Source organism: Etheostoma cragini, chromosome 21, assembly GCF_013103735.1.
Source record: "Etheostoma cragini isolate CJK2018 chromosome 21, CSU_Ecrag_1.0, whole genome shotgun sequence".
Classification (NCBI taxonomy): Eukaryota; Metazoa; Chordata; class Actinopteri; order Perciformes; family Percidae; genus Etheostoma; species Etheostoma cragini.
Window position 1 is genome coordinate 12,865,123 of NC_048427.1, and position 12,337 is coordinate 12,877,459.

At 41.0% G+C, this 12,337-nt stretch overlaps 3 protein-coding genes across 6 annotated transcripts in view; 2 read left to right on the forward strand and 1 right to left on the reverse strand.

Moving 5' to 3' along the window:
- Nucleotides 1-387: 387 nt before the first annotated feature.
- ptges3l (prostaglandin E synthase 3 like) lies at nt 388-2,340 on the forward strand. Its single transcript, XM_034860297.1, has 7 exons — nt 388-628; nt 746-859; nt 999-1,065; nt 1,201-1,299; nt 1,631-1,720; nt 1,832-1,894; nt 2,007-2,340. Exons 1-7 carry the CDS (start codon nt 594-596, stop codon nt 2,013-2,015), a joined length of 477 nt encoding a protein of 158 aa, XP_034716188.1. The 5' UTR covers nt 388-593; the 3' UTR covers nt 2,016-2,340.
- Nucleotides 2,341-3,018: 678 nt separating this feature from the next.
- Nucleotides 3,019-6,001, forward strand: aarsd1 (alanyl-tRNA synthetase domain containing 1). The gene is made up of 12 exons (XM_034860291.1): nt 3,019-3,228; nt 3,669-3,797; nt 3,964-4,123; nt 4,225-4,282; nt 4,372-4,528; nt 4,631-4,747; nt 4,861-4,991; nt 5,083-5,149; nt 5,285-5,376; nt 5,522-5,576; nt 5,650-5,744; nt 5,840-6,001. The coding sequence occupies exons 1-12, from the start codon at nt 3,190-3,192 to the stop codon at nt 5,976-5,978; spliced, it is 1,239 nt and encodes a 412-aa protein (XP_034716182.1). The 5' UTR covers nt 3,019-3,189; the 3' UTR covers nt 5,979-6,001.
- A 1,202-nt stretch (nt 6,002-7,203) lies between these two features.
- LOC117936837 (myoferlin-like) overlaps nt 7,204-12,337 on the reverse strand; it is a 28,725-nt gene continuing 23,591 nt past the window's right edge. For all 4 annotated transcript variants that reach the window (XM_034860259.1, XM_034860260.1, XM_034860255.1 and 1 more), the window contains 16 exons: nt 11,743-11,754; nt 11,552-11,650; nt 11,331-11,459; nt 11,040-11,195; nt 10,846-10,937; nt 10,586-10,756; nt 10,328-10,476; nt 9,511-9,650; nt 9,320-9,408; nt 9,145-9,240; nt 8,894-9,035; nt 8,686-8,785; nt 8,379-8,572; nt 7,968-8,077; nt 7,651-7,798; nt 7,204-7,430 (listed from right to left, as the gene is read on the reverse strand). In XM_034860259.1, the coding sequence (XP_034716150.1) occupies nt 7,392-7,430; nt 7,651-7,798; nt 7,968-8,077; nt 8,379-8,572; nt 8,686-8,785; nt 8,894-9,035; nt 9,145-9,240; nt 9,320-9,408; nt 9,511-9,650; nt 10,328-10,476; nt 10,586-10,756; nt 10,846-10,937; nt 11,040-11,195; nt 11,331-11,459; nt 11,552-11,650; nt 11,743-11,754 (1,866 nt within the window). In that variant the 3' untranslated portion in view covers nt 7,204-7,391. The remainder of the gene's footprint in view (nt 7,431-7,650; nt 7,799-7,967; nt 8,078-8,378; nt 8,573-8,685; nt 8,786-8,893; nt 9,036-9,144; nt 9,241-9,319; nt 9,409-9,510; nt 9,651-10,327; nt 10,477-10,585; nt 10,757-10,845; nt 10,938-11,039; nt 11,196-11,330; nt 11,460-11,551; nt 11,651-11,742; nt 11,755-12,337) is intronic.

Below are 12,337 nucleotides of genomic sequence, written 5' to 3' on the forward strand. Positions count from 1 at the left end.
CAAACCTTTTTTTACATATAGGCTACAACAAAAATTTAACTGTGTGACAACTTTTCAGTGAAGAATCCAAACAGAACTTTTCTTGATAAAAAATATAGAAATGAAATGTAATTTAGCTTCCTAAATATATTGGTGAGTTAGTTTCCTAATCACTTGTATTTAAAAAGACAAAAAAAGAACTGAATCTAAAAAGAACAGCACAAATACTACAGTACAGTAAAATTAACATCAGGGTTCAAAATGTTGTTTCTACATTTTTAGATGCCCCTGCCTTACTTCTCTGTTTTGTGTCTCCCTACCCCCACATTGACCCTATCAGCACCCAGTCGGGGGTGGCTGAAGTATTGGAGAACCCAGAAAATGCATCTGTTTTCCCGAGAGTTCCAGTGACAGACTATTAAGGGCAGGGGAAGGGGCTTTGGCATGAGAGTCTCCCAGCAGCTGCTGATACCAGCTGCTCTATATATAGCCATCAGGGCCTGGCCACCCCATTAGAGCACATAGCCCCAACGAACAAGCCACATGCTTTTAACTTTCTGGCTAACAAAGAAATAAGTAAGTAGTTTCTGTTGTACTACTGCGCAACAACTAGAATGAACAAGCCCAAAATTGTAAGACCCGAGGAAAGGTAAGTGCTGCCTGTCTTTCTATTAGTAGGCCTACTCATCATGACCAACATGCTTTTTTACTATGATAATATATTTGATTTATAAGTTCAACAGTTTTTCTGTTTCTGTCTTAACAGCCAGCCAGCACATGCTCTGTGGTATGACAGAAAGAAATATGTTACAATCAACTTCATGGTTCATAAACCTAAAGACGTCCAGGTTGATATCCAGCCAAACAAAATGATTTTATGGTGAGTTTTAAATGAGTTTGTGCATTGTCTTTCTTGCGCTCTATCTCGGTCTTGTGTAACACCTAATAAAACGTTGCACATTGTTTATTTTTTTGTGCTTAATTGTTCCCTTGACAACTTTGCCCTGTCGTTACAACAGCTGCAAAAACGATTCAGATGATGTGATCTACAATGAGCTGCACTTTTATGACACAGTTCAAATCAATGCAAGTATCCGACTTCTGTCATGCTGAAACAAATGGAACATAACTTATTACATAATGTTTATGCTGAGACATATCATGAGTGTAATGTTAAATAACATATATGTATACATTTTTATCCTCTCAACACATTTTTAGGACTCCAGAGAAAAAGTCTATGACCGCACCATCAATATCTTGCTAAGGAAGTTGAAGCCTGATTACGCATGGCCTCAGCTCCAGAAGGATTCAGCCAAGGTGCGTGTGTCTATATTATTTATATATTTGAAAAGCATGGATGCTATAGAAATGCAAATCAAGTGACACCACGTGACGTACTGATGCCTCGGTTATAAAACACTGTGGCTGCATCATAATGAACACATTCTGAATAAAAGACATGGGCTTGACTCCTGATATTTGCAAGTTTACATGACAATTCATCTAAAAGTACGACTAAGATGCCTGTAGACAATACAATTAACTCCTATAAATATAAAGCAGGGTGTTGCTGCATCTAGTCTCAACTTTACTTTGGTGTCTAACATTTTAAAATTTTAATGTGTGTTGTTTCCCCTTCTTTTTGCAGCCCAGCTGGATTTCTGTAGACTTTGATAACTGGAGGGACTGGGAACATGAAGAAGATGATGGAAAGGAAGAGTACGACAGATACATGGATGTGAGCAAATGCAATGGAAATGATTAAGAGCAGGAAACCGTGCATGGATTTAAGTGTGTGTGTGTGTGTGTGTGTGTGTTTGTGTGTTAAGACTTGGGTTTTCTTTTTCAGATGATTCAAGAAATGGCTTCCAGTAATAAAGGACAAGCGCCAGATATGGGAGATCTTAGTGATGTAAGTGCAGAGAGTCCTGGTAGTTTGGGGGTTATGTTTAAAATGCAATATGACCTATTTCCACTTGATTATTCGAATGTTGACGTGGACTTTCTTCTTTCTCTCCTTGTAGTCTGACTGAGACTCCCAGTGCCATCTCTTCTGTGTTGGAGGTCACTACAACTTTATATAACAAGAAGACAATGCTATATGTTTTCTGAAGCTTGTAATATTTGCAGATGATTTTATATGTTATTGTCCAAACTACTGTTCTTATATGTGCGATATTTTCTATGGGATTATTTATTATCATATCATTGTCCATTGTATGCTGACATATCATTGTCAATTTGAATAAATGTAAGTGTATCAAAATTACGGATATCTCTTCTTGCTGAATGTAAACCCCTGCAATCCCCGCTTATTGCCATAAATGTCGCCAAAGAAAAAGAAAGGGAGATCTTGGATAATAAACTTTAATATAAATTATGGCACCTTTATCATCAATTTCAATCTAAGAACTGCACTAAATGGCCACACAGTGCACGGTGCACTAGTCGGTCCTGTTGTTGCTTTTTGACATTTATCCAAAATGTTGGTTTGCAAAGCACACTTGAATCTACAGTGTCAATGTAAATAGGTCAAATAATAGCTTGATAGTATGCAAAAAAAACTGCTGCACTCTTGCTCAGGAGTCAACAGAGACTGGTGCAGCCTGAAAATAATATGCCAAATCATAAAATATTCATGGTTAAATGTTTAAAAAGTATTAGTGATCTCCTAAAGCAGCTGGTCACTGCAGTCTTTATCAAATAAAACATGAGGAAATAGTTATTTGTTGGGAACTATTTTCAGCGGCGGATTATTCCAAATTTGTGCTCTAGTATGCATTTATTATTATCTCATAATTTATGTACATGGCCAAGTTTGTTTGCTCCTGCATAACAAAATTCCACTTAGGGGAAATAAAGTTAAGATGAAAGACTGATAGCATGTTTGTACAGATTTGGAGACATTCTCTGATTATAGGCATGAATCATAGGAATGAATGTATTTTATTATAGAATCTAAGCAAACAGTATTTAAAACAAACAGTAGGGGGCAGCAACGCGCTGTTGCAGCGTTTTGTATGTAAACCAGAAGAAGAAAAGTCGAAACCTTACTTTAACTGTCTATGATAATCTCGCATCAAAGAAGTTTGGACTACGCTGCTAGCCGTACTGAACCGTACCCAAGTCAATTTTACTTGCAAGTAAATGCTTGCAAAACAATAAATCCTGTCGCTTGTAGATTTTTCAGTCAAAAAAAACTCCAGAATGGCTTTTCAGTGTCAACGAGACTGCTATATGAAAGAGGTATGAAACCGTTTCCGAATCAAATTCAGGCCGCGTTACATTCATTCTCTGCTGAAGTGAGTGAGTTACGTTAGCTACGTAACCATAGACTATACGGTCTATGTACGTAACCCGCTGTAGCTACTCCCACTTTATTTTAGGGCACTGTACCTGTTCTCTTTATAAATGCACTGTACATTTGGTGTTTTTTAATGTTGTGATAACGTAACATCACATCTGTGGCCTAATTAGTATTTCTAGCTAGCAACTCACATTCGTGTTGTCAACCAAAACCCACTGTCAAACTAGGAAGAGTCATTTTTAAACCCTATACTTTAAACAGTATAGACAGAAGTCTTTTACTTTTTATACAACACTGAAATCCCACAGCCCTTCAACCCCTGCATGCCAGTCTCATGTGTCTCCATACACTTGACGCTTTTCTCATGCTTTTCCTTTAGTTTGTTACCTCTGTAGTATCCTGCTGCCCAGCTGAGCTCAAACATGAAGTCAATGGAAAGAAAGAAACTCTCAAGGGATTCAATGTCAAACTCCAGGACACCATCTTGTTTCCTGAGGGAGGTGGCCAAGTAAGCTGCTTTAAAAAATAAAATAAAAAATACTACTTCAATTTGTGCATCAATTATCACTGCAGACGTGTTCACATTTACGCTGCTCCATTGAACATTGTATCAGAAGAAGTACTAAGTCACCAAAAAACCTTTTGCACGTTTTGTTATGTCCTCCCTCCGTCAGCCAGATGACCGTGGGCTGATTGGTGATGTCCCAGTGTTGAGGGTGACCAGACAGGGGCCTGAAGCCATCCACTTTGTGGGCTCACCTCTCGGGGTGGGTCTGGAGGTGCGGGTGCAAGTGGACTGGGAGCGGAGGTTTGACCACATGCAGCAACACTCAGGTGATGAACACTAAACGAATAAGGTTAATAAGGACCCTTGTGTCATGCATTGTTGTTACACACTTGTTTTAAGTTACAACTGTTTTCTCCCGGTTTCTTAGGTCAGCATTTGATCACAGCTTTGGCAGATACACTTTTTGGATTCAAGACCACATCCTGGTACATCACCATTGCACAGATTCCTTTACCTGTAACCACAGAAAACTTGTCTTTAACATCTTTTCTGTCGTCGTCGTTGTTTTCTCCAGGGAACTGGGGCGTCAGAGAAGCACCATTGAACTGGACACTCCGTCGGTGAAGCCTGCCCAGCTTCAGACCCTGGAGGAAGCTATAAACGAGAAGATCAGAGTCCATGTCCCTGTCACTATTCAGCTTCTCTCTATAGATGACCCTGCTGTGGAAAAGGTGCATACACCGAGATAACTGTGTGTATATATATCTATTTGAAAAGAAGAGATTTTACACGATACATGTGTGTGCGTACATGCGTGCGTCTGTGTGTGGCAGGTGAGGAGTCGAGGGCTGCCAGACGACCACGCAGGGCCAATTCGGATCGTTGATATAGAGGGCGTCGATGCCAACATGTGCTGTGGAACCCATGTGTCTAACCTCAGTCACTTACAGGTTCAACTACACACACACACACAATCACACTTAGATGTGTCTCATCTGACTTATGTGCATTACTTAACACATTCATATATAATTTGTAACATGTCTCTCTATCTGAATGGTAGGTAATAAAGCTACTGGGAACTGAGAAAGGAAAGAAAAACAAAACCAACCTGATCTTCCTGGCAGGAAACAGGGTTCTGAAGTATGCTGAGAAAAGCTACAGCACAGAGCGATCACTGGTTGCTCTACTGAAGTAAGTCTGAATCCTCAAAACATCACCACTGAGAGTTTAAACTCATTCACAAAGTTCGCAGTGAAAAGAAAAATCCCTCGTCGTTCAACAGAACCGGGCCCGACGACCACGTCAACGCCGTTGACAAGTTACAGAAGTCTGTTAAGTTACTACAGAAAGTAAGAGCATTTCATCAATGATTTCTTCTGTAGATGCAGACTCACATTTACAACACAGCCCCATTTAGATGAGAATCTTGAGATGTTTGCTGCAACTTAACACATTGCTTACTGTCATTAAAATGTCTTGGGCAGACTAATCTGAGCCTGCTTCGAGACATGGCTGTCCTCGTCACTCAGAACTTCAAGAACGACCCCCAGAGAGGAAACCTTTTCAGCTTGCACAAGTAAGAGGCTCTTCTTTAAGTTAAAGGCCTTGTTTGTAGGTGCAGCATTATATATTGTCCTAATGGTGAAAAACCCAAAGCAATGTCTTAGATATCACAAGGGGTCAAGTTCAAGCATTAATGGAAGGGTTTTTTTTTCCAACAGAAAAGAGGGTGACAATGAGTTCATGAATATCATTGCCAATGAAATAAATACAGAGGTAAGATATTGGTAGTAGCGGTTACATTTAGTTTTATTTGATTTTTGTTAAGCCTTGTTTTGTCTGCTCTTAGGAAACTTTGGTTTTCCTGACTGTTGGAGAGGAGAAAGGACCGGGTTTGTTTCTACTCGCTGGACCCAGCGGACCAGTGGCTGACATGGGACCGCGGTAAGAGACACCCCTCATATTACTTCCTAGTCTTGGCTTTCAAAAGACAATTGTTAATGTAGTTTGGTACTCTATGAATTGTCTGTGCTCCCCAGGGTGTCGGAGATGCTCCAAGGGAAGGGGGCAGGAAAAAACGGACGTTTCCAAGGCAAAGCCAACAGCCTCGCCCGGAGAGGGGAGGTGGAGGCTCTCCTGCAGAAGCACTGCAAACATCACACCTCAGAGGAAGAGTAAACCCAGCAATGGTTCAACACAAAGACAACTTCTTTTAAAAAAGAACTGTACATTTAGAAGCCAATAGGGATGGCTTACCTGACTGCTATTCATATGTTATACACATATCAAGAAATTGATTATTTCTGTAAAAATCTATATAGTTTGAACTTTTGTACAACATATGCTGTACAATTTTTCATTCATTTTAATGAGATTTGAATTCAAGTTCAAGTTTCAATCAAGTTTTTTTCTCGGTAACCACTGGTAATGGATACCAACACCGGTTGTATAATGTTTTAATTTTTAATTCATTTAAAAGATCTGTGACCATTTAATATACAAAAGACAGAAAAAATTGACATGAACGTTGGTAAAGTTGTTTGGCAGGATTACTTTGAGTGACCACAAAAATAGAAACACTTGTACATTGTAATGCAATCAAATACAGCAGTCCTAATAAATACTCCCTTGGTGACACTTTATAGTAATATGTCTATTTAGGGGTGATTAGAGGACAGTTATATTGGATTGAACTGGACTGTACAGGGGGTTCTAGTTTCTCATCCCTCAGGCAGGGTGAAAAAGCAGTGGTTTGGAAATAAATTACCAACCTATCGCTCACAGTTTAAAGGTGCAGTGTGTTTATTAAGTGTTCATTAGCCTGATGTCGTCATGCTCAGATTCTAGTCGGAATATGAGTCTGATACTGCTTCATTGGGCTATGATTATGGGGAGCTTTTAACCAAACCAGGGAAGAAAATGCCTCTGCACTCATTTGGATAGACAAAGCAGTGTGTGACGTATGTTAAACCTCTGCCAAATCCCCTAGGAAGGATTGCAAAAACATCTTTCCGATCAACAAATGCCTTGATTGCGGTTCTCTGTTCCTCTTTTAAAATGAATGCGCTGTCGATATTTTCCATAACAGACGCGACGGTGGAATCTACACAGCTCAAATCTCCAGCGGCAGTCGTCTTTGTTGTAAACAAATTCAAAGCAAGCGCTCTTTGGTGACGTGGTTGATTGCGTTACTGTTGATCATCTGTCCATCATCTATAAAGACCAGCCCGCCCTGACAATTTGACTGGTCCGAACAGCTCTGGGTCGAGCATAGTTGCTCCACATCGGATCAAGTCCAGACCATAGACCGTTAATTTATATAATATATATACAGTCTATGGTCCAGACCAAACTTCCCGCCCTCAAATGTTGTTGGCGGGGCTAAATTTGTCAGGAATCCAGGCTAAGTGTTCATGGTAAAATATGATAGGATAGTGCAATTGTGCAAGCACCCCTAAACCCATTCAGACCTTTATAAAATAATGTGTAGGCAGTAAAAAAATAAAAATAAAGATTGAGATAGCTTGGCCGTAGAATGATCATCCTGTAGAAAATAGTCTTTTCCAGCTCTGCTGCTCCTCCGTTGTCAGATTATTGTAGTGGTTTCACTATCTTCATTGAGATGTAGTTCTGGAAAAGGCAAAGAGAGCGATCAAATCACTGCTTCTCTCTATTCTGGACTGAGTACATAAAGCACACAGCTTCATAATTTTACATCAGCTGCCCCATAACGTTAAACATTTGCGTCTATTTGGAAACACTGCATGGACTTAAGGTTAAACCAGCTGGATCAAATGATGTCATAATATAATATGACCAATACTCTCAGATCTTTCTCGTCTGTCCTTACCGGTAAAGAGTACAACAGGATGGCGAGGAAGAGCACCACTATGACGAGGATGATGAGTCCGATGAAGAGGCACCTGAACCTTTTCCACACAATGAACTTCATGGTCTTACATGGGTTGGTAAACCAAAAGAAGGACGTGTCTGGGCGTCTGGTGGTTATGGAAAATAAAAATAAAACAGTGTATTTGTTTGTGCTACCAGCGATACTACACGGCAATATTCTAAATAGCAGTTTGAAAATAAAAAATAAATGGCATATGTATGTATAGATATGTGCGGCATGTAAACTAGGGTATGTTTGACAGGTTGACTTATTACTTGGGAGGGTCCAGGTGTGGGTTCATGTTGGGGTCGTCCCTTCCTTTTCCTGCAGGTTTCGCATCTGCGTCTGCTTCACCTATGATCTCCAGTGTCATCTCCACTTTGCCCTGTAATCAAACAAAAAGAAGACAAAAGCCAGCAGACATGATGAGCAAGATACAACATAACAATAGGGACACTTTCAGAATATTCAAATGGAGCAGAATCTATTCATCAGGCTTCTGCGGGTAACTTAAAAACTGTTTATTCGCTATTAAGCAGAAATGAATATGAAATGCAGCAATTGGTCCTAATACCCTTGATGTCAAGAGTTTAGTACAAACTAACTCATGTTCAACTTTCTTTCCATTCAACCCTGTTAGTGTTCAACGCCATGTATCTGTGGGTGTACTTTCTACTCATACTTACGCCCAGGACCTTCTTTCCACCCTGTTCAATGGAACAGGGCCACCAGCCCCTGACTGACTGCTGAGCAAACAGAGACTTGGCCTGCTCCATCTTGTGTGGAGCTCCAATTTCCAGATCATCCATCATCTTGAGAGCGCACTTCTCTGGGGTCTTGGCAGGAGCAACCAGGTTACGCAGATCCAGCTCCACTGTGCCTGTGGATGTTTTGGAGTTCAAGCGTCCACAATCAGGTTTGGTAATGGTGGTCTCTGGGTAAATCAGACACTTGAAACAAGTTTTGGTTTAACTTTAAATGGGAGTGTCTTACCGAGGTAATCATCCAATGAGAATTTGTCATTATCCCATATCTGAACAATCAGCTTGGGGGGGATTCTAAACTCTGTTTTGTCAAGACTCCAAAAGTGCTCCTGTTGGAAAAAAATGTTCATTTAGCAAATAGCCTCATTTTTCAATCTGTACGATATTATAGTGGTCCGTATTTCATTTCAAGCCGATATAGTTCAGACTAGCCTCACCTTCTTGGACACGAGGCAGAGTTGTTCAGCAGGCAGGTACTCAAATCCAAAGACAAACCTCCAGTTAAAGTTGCCATCTCCGTCCAGAGACCTGTAGTGGACATCGGTCTTCTGCTTGTCCTCCTCCATGCCTGGCATCCAGCTGGCAAAGAGAACAACAGGTGTGAGCATTCATTGTCCTGTCCCAACAGGTTCCACAGTAACCTACTATACAGAATTTATAGGGAATTTGACTTATTTGTTAGACAAACCCTTTGACATAGATGTCACTCATGCGTTCTCCTGTGATGCTGGTCTCATCTAAAGTCACGTCTGTGGTGTTCCAGATCACAGCGCGCAGGAAATACCTGAACATGCAAAAGTACAGTGAGCATGAACTCAATGGCATGATATGTGACCAGTTATGAAGCACTGAACAGCACTTACTTCTTAGGCTTGCGTGGTGTGATGTCAAAGGGAGGTCCAGGGAGGCCAATGCTTTTGGGGAAAATATCCACCCACATTTGTAGCCTTCCCTAAATGAACACAATATAGTATGGTTGTTTTTTGGTTTGTTTACAAAATAGCTGTTCATCATAGAATGCATCATACAATATGTGTAAGTGGTGACAACTTACCTGAGAGATATTGGGCTGGAAGCTGCTGTAAAGGGTCCTGGTCTCCACATGTTCAGGGACAAGTCCCTGTTTTCTGAGCACGTGCAGGCAGAGGCGTTCTAGGGCCGGACCCAAGTGCTCATGAATTTCCCTGTTATTCTCTGGATGTGAAAACAAGTTACCAGTTCATTAGGTCACGTTACACATGATGCTTAGCCCGGTTAACACAGTAAACATTAAACCTGCTAACTGCATCATGTTAGCATTGTCATTGCTTGCTTATATTTTATTAGCTTGCAAGGATTTGTTTTTTATGGAACTCAATATACAGTGATGGTGGTTGAACAACTGAGTGAGCCGTGGCTTTCAGATAAAGCTGCCTATCCAAACCTGTTGGTCCAACCATTACAACATAGCCTGACATAGCATGTACAATGTTGGGGTTAGACTAGTCTATATCCTTGATGTTAAACCTCCGGGATTGCTCCGGTGCCGCAGGAAATTCCGCAGGATGCATGTATTTTACGTTTCCTCCTGCTTTTTTTGTGTTAATTTTAAAGTTTATTTTAAATGTGTTGGATTAATGAGGACTATGGTTCACTGCTCCAGATCTCAGCAGGGTAAATTGAGACAACAGATTAATAACGGCCAGGGCAGGGCCATAGCACACAATTCTGAACCCTGTACATGGGCTTGTACTTGAGTAATTTTACTTGTGAAAGAGTATTTTTACAGTGGGGTATTAGTATTTTTTCTTAAATAAAGGAATACATGAATACATCTTCCACTACTGATTCAGACTCATTTACATCATTATATTCGAAACCATTGACCTTACCAAACTCAGCCAGCGTGTATTCTTTGCCATTGAAGGTGAGTGATGTGCCGTTGTCTTCTGTCCTGGGCTTGGACAGGCCTTTTAGACGAGCCAGGTTATCCAGGATCTCGGAAGGCTTCAGCTGGTCCCGCCACTTGTTAATACCAGAACTGAGACACAAAACAGAAATGAAAGTAAAGATCATTCATGACTGCAGCTTTTTAGAAATATTTCCTAAGTGTTCCCCCTGAGATTGCCCGTGCCCAGCTTTTTCCTTACATGCAGTAGGTTTGTGGCAGGCCACAATAGGAGTTATATCGGGACAGGAAGCGGTTCTCCAGGTCAATCACGGTCTCGCCGACCTTCTCGTCGCGGGTCAGGAGATCATAGTCATAGACGGAGATTTTCAGGTCCTTGTCCTGGGGCAGGAAACACGTCATCTCAAACATCCTAAACAAAACAAAATGTGTGTTTGAGGAAGTGCAATGATTCACCAAGGTGCATATTATATTCCCCATTGCTTAAATTTGTCCCTTTACCTTCCAAACAGAGGGCTGGTGGTGTTGGGTAAGTAATGGTCTCTGTCATCAACTGTGTGCCTTCCCAGTGAAATCTTTATGTATGGATCACACTGAGCAGGAGAGGGAGTATAAGTTCAAGCAGAAAGTCCTGACTGGGCTGCGTGTGTGGAAATATGCTGCTTTTATTCTTGGAAATACAGATTCAATCTTACGTTGCCATTATTGTCTTTGGGCTGCAGGTCTATGGCCCGGACCACATAGATCCTGACCAGACACTCCTGAGGTCCGCTCTCTGGCAGCTCTCTAAACTGACGGGGAGGAGGAACAACACCTGGGTCGTCCGACAGGGGGTACACCTTAAATGAACCCTGCAGGTACAAGAACACACACACAAATCAAATATTACTTACTGGGCCTGGTTGTGAGCTGAGGAGATTCAGCTCCAGCTTCACCTTTGCTCGATCCTGATCGAGTGTTTAGTGTTGTGAAAGCTGTAAAACTACCTTGAACTCTCCAACTACAGAGGGGTCATCATCACCACTTTCATTCCTGCCCCGCAGCAGTTTGAAGGTGCTGCAGAAATCAGTCAGCCCTTTGAACTCTGGGACATCCTCCAGTTCGCAGTCGAACACCTGCGGGTACACAGTCACATTCAAGTCATTAACAACACATGTGAATTAACACTATGAAGTGGGTCCTGTGGGAAGAATAAAAGCAGACTTACTTTGAGGGTATCGTATCCTTTTTTGAGGTAGGGGCCGCATTTTTGCTGGTCTCCAGTTGAAGCGTAGAATTTGCTCCACCAATCGACTGTCTCTTTTTCCTAAAGATTGAATTGCACAATGTAAATCTTCATACGTGGTTCTCTGCGTTTGGTTTAAGAATCTGAAGTCATATTAATTTGTTTACGCTCACCTTCTCTTCAATCTTTTGGAGAAAGATGATGCGATGTGACATAAAACAGAGCAGAGGTCACAAGTACATCGACATATAGCAGTAATTTACAAAAACCCATTTACACAGTACATACAATAGGCTACAAATATTGGCAAGAAAGTGAAAAAGCGAAGGAAAGATTGATATGGAGATTTGCAATTTTAAGACTGACAGCAGATCTGAAAACAAGGGCGTTAACAAAGTGGCAGTGTGAGACCTGGCTTTGAGGTATGTGCTGTATATAATAATAATGATGTTATATGCTCATTTGCTTTCTTGATAGGACTTTGATGTGAAGAATGATACCCCTTGCATGTCTGTATGCTAAATATAAAGTCACTGCCAGCAGCTGGTTAGCTTAGTTTAGCATAAAGACTGGAAACAGGTGGAAACAGCAAGCTTGTCTTTATCCAATGGTGACACAATGTTCTTAACCGCACACATGTTGACGCCCTTGCTGTGGAAAATAATTAAATGTGCTCATTAATTTAGTGACAAATTAAGAACAATCAGTTATTGTGACAATTCCCACGTAGTTAGACCTTTTTTCACAGCAAACATGTTGACATGTCAC

Coding starts and splice junctions, on each gene's coding strand:
- ptges3l (XM_034860297.1), top strand. CDS start 594: ATGAACAAGCCCAAAATTGTAAGACCCGAGGAAAG. Junction 860..998: donor CCAAACAAAATGATTTTATG/GTGAGTTTTAAA, acceptor TCGTTACAACAG/CTGCAAAAACGATTCAGATG. Junction 1,066..1,200: donor ATGACACAGTTCAAATCAAT/GCAAGTATCCGA, acceptor ACACATTTTTAG/GACTCCAGAGAAAAAGTCTA.
- aarsd1 (XM_034860291.1), top strand. CDS start 3,190: ATGGCTTTTCAGTGTCAACGAGACTGCTATATGAAAGAG. Junction 4,283..4,371: donor GGATTCAAGACCACATCCTG/GTACATCACCAT, acceptor TGTTTTCTCCAG/GGAACTGGGGCGTCAGAGAA. Junction 5,150..5,284: donor CTGTTAAGTTACTACAGAAA/GTAAGAGCATTT, acceptor TGTCTTGGGCAG/ACTAATCTGAGCCTGCTTCG.